At 41.4% G+C, this 15,296-nt stretch overlaps 1 protein-coding gene across 1 annotated transcript in view; it reads left to right on the top strand.

Moving 5' to 3' along the window:
* The window catches only part of mcm2 (minichromosome maintenance complex component 2), a 43,663-nt gene that overhangs the window by 261 nt on the left and 28,106 nt on the right, over positions 1-15,296 (top strand). Inside the window, exons 2-6 of the mRNA XM_072581806.1 lie at positions 9,149-9,336; positions 10,187-10,359; positions 11,615-11,703; positions 12,641-12,815; positions 13,645-13,864. Coding sequence (XP_072437907.1) covers positions 9,149-9,336; positions 10,187-10,359; positions 11,615-11,703; positions 12,641-12,815; positions 13,645-13,864 — 845 coding nt within the window. The remainder of the gene's footprint in view (positions 1-9,148; positions 9,337-10,186; positions 10,360-11,614; positions 11,704-12,640; positions 12,816-13,644; positions 13,865-15,296) is intronic.

The following is a 15,296-nucleotide window of genomic DNA, read 5'->3' as shown; positions in this document are numbered from 1 at the left end:
GAGAGGGGGAGGGTGTTTCCAGAGGGGAGAATGGTTCTGTGAGGATGGGGTTACAGACAGGAACACGGCGGATAAATTCCTGACTGGAAAAGGGGGGTGGTGAGGGTCTGCGGTTGTTCCTCACGTCCCGACCCGATGGTGATAAATGGCAGGACATTAGGAGGCTCAGGGATCCTGAGAGGTTATTTTGTTTTCAGTTCATGTACACGATGGGGTGTCAGTCACTGGCCAGGCTAACATTTATTGCCCAGAGGGCCGTTAAGAGTCCGCCCAATTGCTGGGGGTCTGGAGTTACATGTAGGCCAGACCAGGCAAGGACCACAAATACCCGAAGGTAGCAGGGCCGGTTAGTCGGGTAGTTCAGAAAGCACATGGGACACTTTATTCGTCAAGACTTCAAATACAAGAGTGTACAAAGTTAAAAATCACACAACACCAGGTTATAATCCAATAGGTTTAATTGAAAGCACTAGCTTTTGGAGCGCTGCTCCTTCATCGGGTGGTTGTGGAGTATCAGACACAGAATGTATAGCAAAAGTTTACGGTGTGATGTACCTGAAATTATATGTTAAAAAAGACATGGATTGTTTAAGTCTCTCATCTTTTTGAATGATCATGTTGATTTCATTTCTTTCATGCGTAAACTGCAAAACCTTTTTAAAAAGTTACATCTTCAAGTGAACTTTTAATAGTAGGTGCTATGTTGGCCCAGATAATGCTTTAAAGGTGTGAGGTGCCCTGTGTGAGGCTGTCTGTGCCCAAATATTCAGACTGATTCTAATCTAAACGGATTTACAGAATCTCACATGGATTCATGTAGTTTTTCAACACAATAAAATGTAATTCTACGAATACAAATTCATCCACAAACTTGTATGTGTGTGTGGGTGGGATGGGGACAGAGTTGTTTTGAGTGTCTGGGAGAGTATGTGAATGTAGGATAAGTCTGTGAGAGTGTATGTGTGCGTGTATGAGAGATGGTCTGTGTGAATGTGTGTGTCAGTAGGAGAGTGTGTGTGTGTGTATAGTGCAATGGGGTCACCTGTAGTGTGACATGAACCCAAATCGTCATGGGTGTGGTATGCACTGCCAGGGAGGATAGTTGAGGTGGGAAATTTCTCAATCTTTGAGAAAGTACTTGGGTGAGCATTTGAAATTCCATAACATTCAAAGCTATGGGCCTAATGCTGGAAAATGGGATAGTGTAGGTTGAGCAGTTTTTGTTGGTACAGTCTCAATGGGCTATGGGTTTGCTTCTGTACTATATGATACTATATAAGATGGGGAGCCTGGTCCTGCGGTCACCCACTTGCTCAAGTTGTGACTTAGACCCCATTCTGCCTTGTTGCTGCAGTGCTGTGAGGCATGCAGCTATTCACCTTGTCACTGAGCCCAGGTCAGAACATTCAAGCAATTTAAATGCCAGCTATGAATATTATAATTCATCTTGGAGGAAAGCAGTTGTTATTCAGTCATTTTAAAAATCAAAAGAATTGCAGGTGCTGGCATTCAGAAACAAAACCAGGATTTGCTGAAACAATACCCCTAAGCAGTTCTGAAGGAGGATCACTGGATCGGAAATGTTAGTTTTGCTTTCTCTCCACTGATGTTGCCAGGCCTGTTGAGTTTTTGGAGCAATTTCTAATTTTATTATTTTTCCACCCCCATCCCTGTGTTAACTGAGTTCCAGTGGTCTTGCTTATCGTCAAATTTTCAGTATCACAATAAGGTGTGACCAGAACTCTGCCAAACTCAAAGCAGATTATTTATTCACTTTGAGCCAACCTTTTTCACGCAACTTATTATGGGCTTCAATGGCTGGGCCAGTGTTTATTGCCATCCCTGGTTGCTTTTTGTGAAGGCAGTTGTGGTGAGCTGCTTTCTTGAGCTGCTGCATGTCCATGTGTTGTAGGTACACCTGCAATGCTTTTAGGGAGGGAATTCCAGGATTTTGAGCCAGTGACATTAAATGAAAAACAATGCCTTTTCGAGTCAGTTACTTGTAGGAGCACTTGGTCAGGGGAGGGGAGACACAACTTATCATCTGCCCAGTCCTTCTAGAACAGAGAGAACTGTACAGCACAGGATCAGCCCCCTTCCCCAGCTGACCAAGGTTATGCTGATGCATGATGCTGTTCTAAACTTAATAAACTTTTGCCTCTGCACAGTCCATATCCCTCTTCCCTGCTTGTTCATATATATTTGTCAAGATGCCTCTTAAATTTTGTTACTGTTCTGCCTCCATCACCACCTCTGGCAGCATTCTTCAGGCACTTCCTACTTCTTGCCTTTTACATCTCCATTAGACTTAAAATTATTGACCGTTTTTACCCTGGGGAAAATGACTGTCAATTCTATCCATGCCTTTCATAATTTTGAGGTTACCTGTCATCCTTCGAGGTTCAGGTGAAAACAAATCAAGCTTGTCTAATCTCTCTTCTTAGCTAATACTCCTAAAAATAGGCAACATCTTTGCAAACTACTTCTGTACTCTCCAAAAACCTTTACATCCTTCTTGTAATGCAGTGACTAGAACTATACAAAAGTTCAAAATGTGGCCCAATGAAAGTTCTATACTGCTGCAACATGACTTGCCAGTTTTGATCATCTATACCCATCCAATGTACGCAGGCATGCCATACTCTTCCTTTACCATTCTATCCTCTAGTGTTGCCACTTTGAGGGAACTGGACCTGTACATCTAAATCCCTCTGTATGTTAATGCTCCCAAGGGTTCTGCCATTTACTGTATACTTCCTATATTAGACCTTCCAAACTGCATCCCTCTTATTTGTTAGGAATAAATCCATCTGTCATTTCTCAGCCCAAGTATCCAATCAGTCTATATCTGCTGTATCCTTTTGCAATCCTCCTCAATACCGCAGTTCACTGACTCATCTTTGTCATCTGGAAACGTAGTAATCTGACTCCTGATATACTCCTTATATATATGTATTACAAAAAACATGAGTCCAAGCACTGATCTCCATGGATCTGACCACTTTTCGGATCTTCAGTCAGAAAAACTAGGGTGGTACGGTGATTAGCGCTGTTACGATAGAGCATTGGGGACCCAGGTTTGATCCAAACTTTGGGTACTAATGTGTAGAGTTTGCATATTCTGCTAGTGTCTGCGCAGATTCTGCCAACTGCTCCGGCACTCCCCCCTCCCCCCCTCAATCCATAGATGTTCAGGTTAGTTGGATTAGCCATGCTTAATTGTCCGTAGTGACTAGAGATTGCAGGCTAGGTGGATTAGTCGTGGTAAGTGTGGAGATAAGGCTCTGTGTGAGACATTCTTCGAGTGTCAGTACAGACTCGGTGTTCTGAATGGCCTCTTCCTTCTATGTTTACTGTATCTGTCTTATCAGTTCACCATGGATCGTGTTTGACTACACATTTTGTCAACTTAACATGAAGGTCTTTGTCAAGGACCTTGCTAACGTAGACACTATCTATTACATGCTGTCATCAATCAACTTCATCCATTCCTCAACAAAGTCAATCAAGTTTTTAAGACACAAACTTCACTGCTCAAATCCTGTTGCCTATTGCTCGTCAATCCATATTTTTCCAAATTTGAGTAAATCCTATCCCTAAGAATTTTCTCCCATGATTTCCCTATCACTGACATAAGGTTGACTAGTCTGTAATTTTCCAGATTATCCCTGTTGCCCTTGTTAAACAAAGGACAAATACTGGCTGTTCTCCAGTCCTCTGGGAACTCTCCTGTGACTATAGAGGATAGAGATTTTGTACAAGACTCGAGTAATTTCTTTACCTGTCTTCCTAAGCATTTTGGGATAGATTCAGTCAGGTCCTGAGGACTTGTCGACCTTAAATGTTTTTTAAAGCACCCAACACCAATTCCCTTTTAATATTGATTTGCCCCAGCATATCAACATATCCCTCTCGAAACTCAACATTCACAATGTTCGTGTTCTTTGTGAGTACCAATTCATGAAGGATTTCACCTACTTCTGACTCCACATGTAAATTTTCCCTTTATCGTTAAGTGGACCCACCCTTTCCCTAACTACCCCCTTGTTCCTGATATATGTGTATAAAACATCTTGAGATTTTCCTTCATCCTGTATGCCAGAGGCACCTTTTAGCCCTCCTAATTCCTTCTTTGATTTACTTTCTGCTGTCTCTATATTTTTCTTGGGCTATGTCTGTCTTCAGTTTCTTAAACCTTACATATGCCTTTTTTTTTGTCTTTGACTGAGCTTTCAATCTCTCTTGTCATCCAAGGTTCCCAAATCTTGCCATCCTTGTCGTTTATTTTCACAGGAACATGCTGGTCCTGAGCTCTAAGCAATTGGCTCTTAAAAGATACACACATACCAGATGCAGATTTACCCTCAAAGAGCTGCCCACCATCTACATTCCCATGTCCCACCGAGTATTGTGGTAGCTAGGCTTCCCTAATGTACTTTCACTCAAGTACTACTCTTCTTCATAAAATTTACAAAGTTATGCTTTCCCCATGAAACTTGGACACCCTGGTCATGCTTATTCCCCAATCCCAAGTCTCGTATGACCCTTCCCTAGTTAGATTATTTACATATTGTTTCGGAAAACCTGGACACAGCTAATAAATTCTCCCATAACAAGCCCCTGGCACAAAATGAATCCTAGTCAATATAGGGAAAGTTAAAAATCAACCATGACAACAAACCTCTTGTTTTCACATTTTTTATTAACAATCTGGAAACTTGTCTATTCCTTAATCACCTGCTCACTTTGAGACACCTCTGGTACAATCCTATCAATGTGATTGCACCCTTCTTATTCTTGAGTTCTGTCTTATGGCCTCACTGGATAAGCTCTTGAAGGTGTCCTCCCCAGATAGTAATAGTGCCGGGCTTTCTTCTGGTATGTCCACTCACATTCATCCCCATTCACCTTTTGCCTGTGTTTTTGTTCCGAGTCTAGCAGAACCTCAAATTTAAAATTGTCATTCTTGAATTCATATCCCTCCTCTGCTGCGCTCCTTTGTCGAGTCCTCCTAGGAACTTTGTGCTGTTCCATTTCCAGCTCTGTTTTTTCTATCCCCACCTGTGATTTCACTTCCCTGACCCTAAAGGTTTGGAATTTCCAATTTAAGCCATCTCTTTCTTTTGGATATTCCTCAAAATCTACATCAACCTATCATGTTCCTGATCACCTTTTCCTAATATTTTCTTTTGGATTACTTCTTTTAGTACTCGGATGATGTATGTTTGCATATTTTGCTACCTCAGTGTCACATTGGTCTTTGGGTTCTAATCATTGGTGGCTGCAATAGTTTGTTGCCACTCATTGATTGCTAGTGTAAAGGGATTTGTTTTAAAGTAGCCTTGAATATTTTTAAAGCAAATGGGGGTCGATTCTTGATAAACAATCTAGTCTCACCTGCCAGCCCCTGGCCCATATCCCTCCAAACTCCTCCTATCCGTATACCCATCCAGATGCATTTTAAATGTTGCAATTGTACTAGCCTCCACCACTTACTCTGGCAACTTATTCCATACACATACCACCCTCTGAGTGAAAAAGTTCCTCTTAGGTCTCTTTTGTATCTTTCCCGTCTCACCCTAAACCTATGCTCTCTAGTTCTGGATTCCCCCTCCACAGGGAAAAGACTTTGTCTATTTATCCTATCCATGCCTCTCATGATTGTTTAAAGTTCTATAAGGTCACCCCTCCGCCTCCGACGCTCCAAGGAAAACAGCCCTAGTCTATTCAACCTTTCCCTATAGCTCAAATCCTCCAACCCTGGCAACATCCTTGTAAATCCTTTCTGAACCCTTTCAAGTTTCACACCATCCTTCCAATAGGAAGGAGACCAGAATTACGCACAATATTCCAAAAGTGGCCTGACCAATGTCCTGTACAGCCACAACATGACCTCCCAACCCCTGTACTGAATACTCTGACCAATAAAGGAAAGCATAACAAACGCCTTCTTCACTATCCTATCCACCTGCAACTCCACTTTCAAGGAGCTATGAACCTGCACTCCAAGGTATTTTTGTCCAGCAACACCCCCCAGGACCTTGCCATTAAGTGAATAAGTCCTGCTAAGATTTGGTTTCTAAAATGCAGCACCTCACATTTATCTAGATCAAACTCCATTTGCCGTTTCTCAGCCCATTGGCTCATCTGATCAAGATCCTGTTGTAATCTAAGGTGACCTTCTTCGCTGTCCACTACACCTCCAGTTTTGGCGTCATCAGCAAACTTACTAACCATACCTCTTATGCTCACATCAAAATCATTTATAGAAATAATGAAAAGTAGTGGACCCGGCACCGATCCTTGTGGCACTCCACTGGTCACAGGCCTCCAGTCTGAAAAACAACTCTCGACCACAACCGTCTGTGTTCTAGCTTAGAGCCAGTTCTGTATCCAAATGGCGAGTTCTCCCTGTATTCCATTAGATCTAGGCTGAAAAATGTGTTGCTGGAAAAGCGCAGCAGGTCAGGCAGCATCCAAAGAGCAAGAGAATTGACATTTCGGGCATAAGCCCTTCTTTTTCCATGAGATCTAACCTTGCTCACCAGTCTCCCATGAAACCTTGTCGAATGCCTCACTGAAGTCTATATAGGTCACATCTACCGCTCTACCCTCATCAATCCTCTTTGTTACTTCTTCAAAAAACTCAATCAAGTTTGTGAGACATGATTTCCCATGCACAAAGCCATGTTGACTATCCCTAATCAGTCCTTGCCTTTCCAAATACATGTACATCCTGTCCCTCAGGATTCCCTCCAACAACTTCCCCACCACCGAAGTCAGGCTCACTGGTCTGTAGTTCCCTGGCTTGTCCTTACCACCTTTCTTAAACAGTGGCACCATGTTACCCAACCTCCCGTCCTCCGGCACCTCCACCTGTGACTATCGATGATCCAAATATCTCAGTAAGAGACCCAGCAATCACTTCCCTAGCATCCCACAGAGTTTTAGGGCACACCTGATTAGGTCCTGGGGATTTATCCACTTCTATGTATTTCAAGACATCCAGCACTTCCTCCTCTGTAATATGGATATTTTTTGATATGTCACCATCTATATCCCGTCATTGTATGTCTTCCATGTCCTTTTCCACAGTAAATACTGATGCAAAATGTTCGTTTAGTATCTGCCCCATCTCTTGTGGCTCCACACAAAGGCCGCCTTGCTGATCTTTGTGGGGCCATATTCTCTCCTTAGTTACCCTTTTGTCCTTAATGTATTTGTAAAATCCCTTTGAATTCTCCTTAACTCTATTTGCCAAAGCTATCTCATGTCCCCTTTTTGCCCTCCTGATTTCCCTCTTCAGTACTGTCCTACTGTCTTTATACTCTTCTAAGGATTCATTTGGTCTATTCCTGTCTATATGCTTCCTTCTTTCTCTTAACCAAACCCTCAACTTCTTTAGTAATCCAGCATTCCCTATTCCTACCAGCCTTTCCTTTCATCCTAAATGGAATATACTTTCTCTGCACTCTCATTGTCTCATTTCTGAAAGCTTCCCATTTTCCAGCCATCCCTTCACCTGGGAACATCTGATCCCAATCAGTTTTTGAAAGTTCTTGTCAAAATTGCCCTTCCTCCAATTCAGAGCTTCACCTTTTAGATCTGGTCTATCCTTTTCCATCACTATTTTAAAACTTTAACAGAATTATCTTCTCTGGCCCCAAAGTGCTCCCCATCTGACACCTCAGTCACCTGTCCTGCCTTATTTCCCAAGAGTAGGTACATCCATATACTGGATCAGAAAATTTTCTTGTACCCACTTAATACATTCCTCTCCATCTAAACCTTTAATACAATGGCATCCCAGTCTATGTTTGGAAAGTTAAAATCCCCTACCATAACCATCCTATTATTATTGCAGATAACTTAGATTTCCTTCCAAATTTGTTTCTCAATTTCCCTCTGACTATTGGGTCTATAATACAATCCCAATAAGGTGATCATCCCTTTCTTATTTCTCAGTTCCACCCAGATAACTTTCCTGGATGTATTTCTGGGAATATCCTCCCTAAGTACAGCTGTAATGCTATCCCTTATCAAAAACGCCATTCCCCCTTCTCTCTTGTCTCCCTTACTGTCCTTCCTGTAGCATTTGTATCCTGGAACATTAAGCTGCCAGTCCTGTTCATCCCTGAGCCATGTTTCTGTAATTGCTATGCTATCCCAGTCCCATGTTCCTAACCATGCCCTGAGTTCATCAGCCTTCCCTGTTAGGCCTCTTGCATTGAAATAAGTGCAGTTTAATTTATCAGTCCGACCTTGTTCTCTGCTTTGTCCCTGACTGTTTGTTTGACTCGCCTTTGTTCTCAACTGTACTAGTCTCAAATTGTTTTAAATCCTCCCGAGCAGCTCTAGCAAATTTCCCTGCAAGTATATTAGTCCCCTTCCAATTTAGGTGAAATCTGTCCTTGTGCATGTCACTTCTATCCGAAAAGAGATTCCAATGATCCAAAAATGTGAATCCTTCTGCCGTACACCAGCTCCTCAGCCATACATTCATCTGTTCTATCCTCCTATTCCTGCCCTCACTAGTCCTAGCACCGGGAATAATCCTGATATTACTATGTTGTTGGTTCCAATATGTACAATGACCTCCTGCTGGTCCATCTCTCCCTTGAGAACATTATGCATCCTCACTGAGACATCCTTGATCCTGGCACCAGGGAAGCAACACACCATTCTGGTTTTTTGCTGCTGGCCTCCAACGTCTGTCTGTACCTCGAACTAGAGAGTCTCCTAACACAATCGATTGCTTGGAACCCAACGTACCTTTTATCACATTAGAGCCAGTCTCAATACCAGAAACTTTGCTGTTCGTGCTACATACCCCTAAGTGTCTATCACCCTCTCTGTTTTCCAAAACAGCATACTTGTTTGAAATGGGGATAGCCACAGAAGATACCTGCCTACCTCTCTTACATTTCTTGGAGTTAACCCATCTATGTGACTGTACCTGAGACTTTCCCCTCTTTCTATAACTGCCATCCATTACATCCCCTTGTAAATTCCTCATTGCCTCTAACTGCCTCTCCAACTGAGATATTTTACATAGCCTAGTGGATAAGTTATTAGAAAATTAAGTGCTGAGTTTTATGATTTTCCTATTTTGTCTCCTCTTTTTCCTCCCTTACCACCTCCAATTTAGGATTCTTCTGAGTCATTCACCATAGCAACTAGCCCCAATCGAACCCCTCGACGTGGAGATGCTTTAACGTCCAGCCCAGGAAGAGACCTCCCCCCTTTTGAAGATGAGTCAGAAGGATTGCTGGGTACTGATGTGCTGGCGGAGGAGGAAGAGGATGGAGAGGATCTGATGGGAGATGATCTGGAACGGTCAGTAATGATCGCAGCATGACAAATACTCTTCCACCTGGCTTTTGTTCTATATTTCTAGAAGATGGATTGCCAGCAATTATAAGTGTCCACCAGGAAACATTTGTAGGAAAGAGTTGTAGCTTCAAAATGACTACATCACTTGAACCCTGCTCTGATTGTGGATTTGGAAATGTGAAGCAACTTTGTTCATCCGTGGCTGTCAATTGATTTGATGAGAAAGAGAACAAATTTGTGTTTCATGCCTCAGTGTAATTGTGGAAAATTGTTATTTGTTGTCATGCATCAACAACTATGACTAAGCACTCCATATGTTGTTGGCAGCTGAATAGTAGTCTCTCAATAGCATACAGTGAAGGTTTCTTTTTAAGTCTGTCGTTTAAAGGACAGTGGACATACAAAATCTGTCTAATTTGAATCTGGTTAAGAAATTATCAGTGTTGGAGAATTGGAAACTTCACCTAAAATGGGGTTATAACATGGTGTTAGGTCTTAAAACTTGGGGGATCATTGCTTATTTGTACCATTGTGGATTTCTCAAAGGCCCACATGTATCTCCCACTTTGCTGCAGTCAGTTTTGAGCAAAGGTCTTGTATTTAATCTGGCTAATGTTACACATCATTTTATGTGCAGCCAGTGTTGTTGAAGCATGTTTTTAATCAATTTTGTCCAGATTTTTAACTTGTCTTTGAAACCAGATTGCAGAAGTGAAAAGCCCATGTTGAATTCATTTTTCTCTTTCTCTTCTGCCTTCAAAAACTGCCTACCTTTATAAGTGATGTCCCCTTTTGCGTGTTTTATTTCCTCATATTGATAACTGGATACTATACTGTATATTTCCATTTTCAGAGACTACCTTGCCATTCCGGAACTAGATGTCTATGAACGGGAAGGTATAGATGATGAGGAGGACCTGGAGGAGATGACTGCCAGCCAACGAGCAGAAGCTGAGAGGGAAATGCGAAGGAGAGACCATGCTGAGGGTTTACGCCAAGGCCGTATGAGAATAGATCTCCTATATGGTGAGTGCCAGTCCTCTGAATTGTGCATAAAATAACTGTTAGGCTAGATTGACGGCAACTGGTTAATTCTTCAAGTTTATCTACTTGTTCTCATATTTTTGTTCCTGTATTTTTCACTCTAGAGGATTTCGTGCAGTTGATGAAATGACTGGACTTCTTTCCCCAAAAAGAAAACACCCTTGCAGTAATGTTATTTTTACATACTTAGGCCTAGAAGTAGTCCATTAGGCTGTGCTTACCATCCAGAAAATGGCATTTAATGGCACTTTGCAGCTTTCAGAAACTGCTCATCACTCACCAGATCCAACGGAGGGGAAAACCATCTCAGAACAATAATGTTGAACAGAATTAAGTCATTTTCGCTAATGTGAATTAATTAAAGAAAGCCAGCACACTTGATAGGTTTATATATTTAACTGATGTATCTGAGTGTTTTGACAAAGTAACGGGGTTGTTGAGGGTAATGCTGTTGATGCAGTGTATGTTTCCTTTCAAAATGCACTTAACAAAATGCCACATAACAACATAATTTTGTCAACTAAAGTTTACTGCCTAAGATATTTAAGGGGCAGTGATGATGGCAAAATCATGAGGAACATCATTGGTCGATTCTGCGGCGGGTAGCCTTACCCCTCTGCTGGTTGGCAAAATGGGAAGTTCTTGATATGCAAGCTTGAGTTGTTGCAGAACCAGCACTTCTGGTTTGGAATTTTCTGGTATAACAATGGCGCTGTTAATGTGTAATAGGTTTATGAAAGTGAGAATTTGTATTTACTTAATCTCTTTCGGAATCTTGGCATGCCTCAAAGCACTTCACAGCCGCTGAGATATTTTCAACATGTAGTTGCTGCTACAATGTAGGGAAATGTGAAAAACAATTTGTGCACAGCACGTTCCTATAAACAGCAGTATGAGAATAACCACAAAATGAGCAGAACTACTCCATTCTTTTTTGCACACTGCTATTGATTGAGAGGGCAGAAAGGACCTCAGATTAACATCTATCTGAGAGATGACACTACTGATGGTGGAATACTGCACTAGAGTATCAGGTTACTTTCAATGTTTAATTTCTTTAGATTTAACCAGCAGTGGTAAAATCATTGCCGCATGGAAGATCCTGATTTGATTTAGAGTAGATGTGGTTCTGGAGAGCTCCAATAAATTTTCAAGCACAGAGATCTGTCAAAAATTGCACCTGAAAGGGAGATATGGCCTGGGTAAACATATAGTAGATATACCTTTCTTGTTTCAGAGAGTGATGATGAGGATGAAGAACGGCCAGCAAGAAAGCGCCGGCTTGCAGAGCGAGCAGCAGACGGGGCAGCCGAGGATGAGGAGGAGGTGAGTTTGATGCTGTTGTATTCTAGGAAAATGACAAAGTAGGAAAGTAGGAAATCCTTCTGATTTGGTGTTTCTTTCATCATATTACCTGCACACCTTTATCCACTGTGTAATCTCCGAGGACAGGAAAAAGAAAAGCCGATTTAGTTTTAAACTATGACCCAAGCAACTGAGTATTTTGATGAATTACTTAATCCTGCTAAAGCAAGTAAGATTAATCGACTAAGAATGTATTGTTAAAATCCAGTGTAGTATGAGTCACTGATGTTTCGCAGACTCCACAGCAGAAAGCAGAAATTGATTTGCAAGTCTCAGCACCAGGGAATCTAGCAAGTTTGTGTTAAGTTTATTGCTTTCTTATAACTCTGTGCTTGATTTTGTGCCATCTCTACAATGCTGTAGTGCACTGGTGTATGAACACACTGCAGGAAGGGAAATTGATTGTCCTTTGGAGCTACCAGTTATATAGTTGCCGTGGGCATGTGGCAGTTTCTGATCTTGACTGGTGCATAGTTTTAAGAAGTGGGGGGACTATTTTAAGGAGGATGTATGACACATGCTTTTATGCAAACAGTGATAGGTGTTTGAAATGTGCAGCCAGAGAAAATGATGGAAGCAGATACAATAGCAAAGTTTAGGATGGCATTGGATGGACACGTGTAAAGGCAGGGAATAGTGGATACAGACCATGTGCAGGCAAATGGGATTAGTTTAGATTGGCATCATGTTTGCCACACACGGTAGTTCAGAGTGTTCTTACGCTGTTCTGTTAGATGCGTTCTCTCTACACTTGCTGTGAGATCAGCTGAGTTTTTCCAGCATTCTGCCTTTATTTCAGATTTCCAGCATCAGCAATATTTTGCTCTTATTGTACATATGTAGCCAATTTCTTAATATTTTTCACTTTTCCTTTCCGCTGCTATTCCTTCTGGTGCAGATGATTGAAAGTATTGAGAATCTGGAAGACATGAAAGGTCACTCTGTCAGGGAATGGGTCTCCATGGCAGCGCCCAGGCTGGAAATCTACCACCGTTTCAAGAATTTTCTGAGGACCCATGTCAATGAGCATGGGCACAATGTTTTTAAGGAGAAAATTAGTGACATGTGCAAAGGTTAGTAGAAGCATTGGTGGGACGGGAACATTAGCATTTACATGAACCAGTCTAGATCAAATCTGTCAAAGCTTTGAAGCATCTGGAGCACTGCTCGTGAAGCCGAAATTGAACAATAGAATTAACTGTCCACATAGGGGGGAACGTATGCTGTTTGTATTATGTAACTATCTTCCCCTAACTGCAAATTCTGAATGGATAATTGATTGGATGTCAATGGGGCATGATTAGATTCTCTCTTGCTAATGATTGTCATTGCCTGACACTTGTCTGGCATGAATGTTACTTACCACTTGTCAGCCCAAACCTGGATATTATCAGGTTTTGGTCCACTTGGACATGTATCTAAGAATCACACATGGAATAGAGACTCTACTTAAGTAGATTTAATTTATCGCAATTTGCACCCTTCATGAAATACACAATGTAGAAACACAACTCACACTTAAAGTTGTGCATTATAGAACCAAGTTCTCAATGTTAACAAAATGTCAAGCTTTGGAGCAGACTATATAATGGCGTTCTGAAATGACAATCCCAATGCTTGACAGATCTTCAGCTTATGCTATCTTTAACACTACTACATCACAGGGACCTGGGTTTGGTTCCAGCCTTGGGTGATTGTGTGAGTTTGCACACTCTCCATCTGCATGGGCTTCTTCCCACAGTCCAGGGATGTGATTGGTAAAAATCCCATGCGGTATTCCAGGGATGGAGGAGGGCTGGGATGCTTTACTGAAGATCATTGCAGATTCTGTATGCTAAATGGCCTCTTTCTGCACTATAGAGATTCTTTGATTCTAGTCATAATATGGCTGTGTACTTGCAGAGAACAGAGAGAGTCTGGTGGTTAATTATGAAGACTTGGCTGCTAGAGAGCATGTGTTGGCCTACTTTCTGCCTGAGGCCCCAGCAGAAATGTTGAAGATATTTGACGAAGCAGCCAAAGAGGTGGTCCTCTCCATGTACCCAAAGTATGACCGGATTGCGAAGGAGATTCACATCAGAATTTCCAGCCTGCCTCTTGTTGAGGAGCTCCGATCACTCAGGTATTGCTTTGCAGTAAATTTGCACTATTGTTCTTTAAAGATCTTGTTTATTTCATGTTTTGAATTTGTTTTTTATTACGTTGTTTAAATATTTAATGACTCAGCAACCACAGTTCCCTGGATTGATGCAACAGTAGATACTGAATTTTGCGGCTTTTTCTAAAAGCAGGTACACAAATGATGAGTCAAGTGGTCTCCCCACATGCTGTATTGTTCCAAAAACAAAAGTTTCAGTATGACTGTCAATGTCAAGCTCCTCGAGGTCAAATATAACGTTGCTGCATGTCAAAGTTAAACCTCACCCCATCAGATTTATTATGTGCTGTATTTTTGGTGTTGACCTCCACTTTCAATAAGTGGGGAGTCAGAAGAGCAGGAGTTGTAGTCTTTTACGTGCATATTTTGATTTTTTTTATATATTCATGTAAAACTTCGACTCAAATTTCTCATATTCTAAGGAACTTTATTTATTTATCTGATTCCATTTGGGTTCGTTACAAGACTTAAGATGCAGTTGTTTCAATCAAGGATGTGTACTTTCATCATTTGGTTTAGAATTCGTGTATTTTCAGTTTTAAGTAAGAAAAAATGATTTTTTTTATCACAACATCGTTCAGCATCAGTTTGATATTTCTTTCATCTCCTGCCAGTCAATTCTTTTTTCCCACCACCTCACTCCATGCTTGACTAGGTCCACAACTTATTTCAGTTAATGTGTTGTCACAGTTCCTTGATAGCTAACAGAGGGACGTCCATGACCCCTGGTGAAAATAGGATGTTTCCCCTAGTTGATGAGTTTAGCACCAGCAGAATACTCTTTCAGAATATGGAGTAGATTGTTTAAAAAGAGATAAAAAGGAAGTTCTTCACTTGTAATTGTGAATCTTTGGCATTCTTTACCCTATGGAAGCTTAATCTTCAAGTCTGTTTAAGAACACAATCAGTAGTTTCTGGATACTAATGATATCGAGGATTATGGGGCAGGTGTAGGGAAAGTAATGTTGAGGTAAATATAAGCTATGATTTAGTTGAATGGTCGAGCAGGTTCAACGGAAGGAGTGATAGTCACCTGCTGCATTGGTCTCGTCTAGATTGAAGGTGGTTCTAGATTTGAAGGGATGCTGGCTCCAGAAAATATTTCTGATTGAGCTATCAAGTTAATCCCTCTATGCAGTTCTTTCCCCAAAGCCCTGCAACAAAAAGGTGTGGTGGTCCATTGACACTTCGAACCTGGCTGTACCTTTTAATCATAATCAGTCTGTGGTTGATACGTGACTCCACTTCCCTTCTGGTTCCACAGTTCTTGGAGTCCAGAAGTCTTATCAATTTCTGCCTTAAATGTATTTAATGATTCAGCAACCGCAGCTCCTTGGATTGGAGAATTCTGGAAATAATTAAACATCTGGGTAGACTGGGATGTTTTTGACTGCAG

Source organism: Chiloscyllium punctatum, chromosome 12 (assembly GCF_047496795.1).
Source record: "Chiloscyllium punctatum isolate Juve2018m chromosome 12, sChiPun1.3, whole genome shotgun sequence".
In the NCBI taxonomy this organism is placed as follows: Eukaryota; Metazoa; Chordata; class Chondrichthyes; order Orectolobiformes; family Hemiscylliidae; genus Chiloscyllium; species Chiloscyllium punctatum.
The sequence above is the reverse complement of the archived record's forward strand: the minus strand, read 5'-3'. Positions and strand labels throughout refer to the sequence as shown.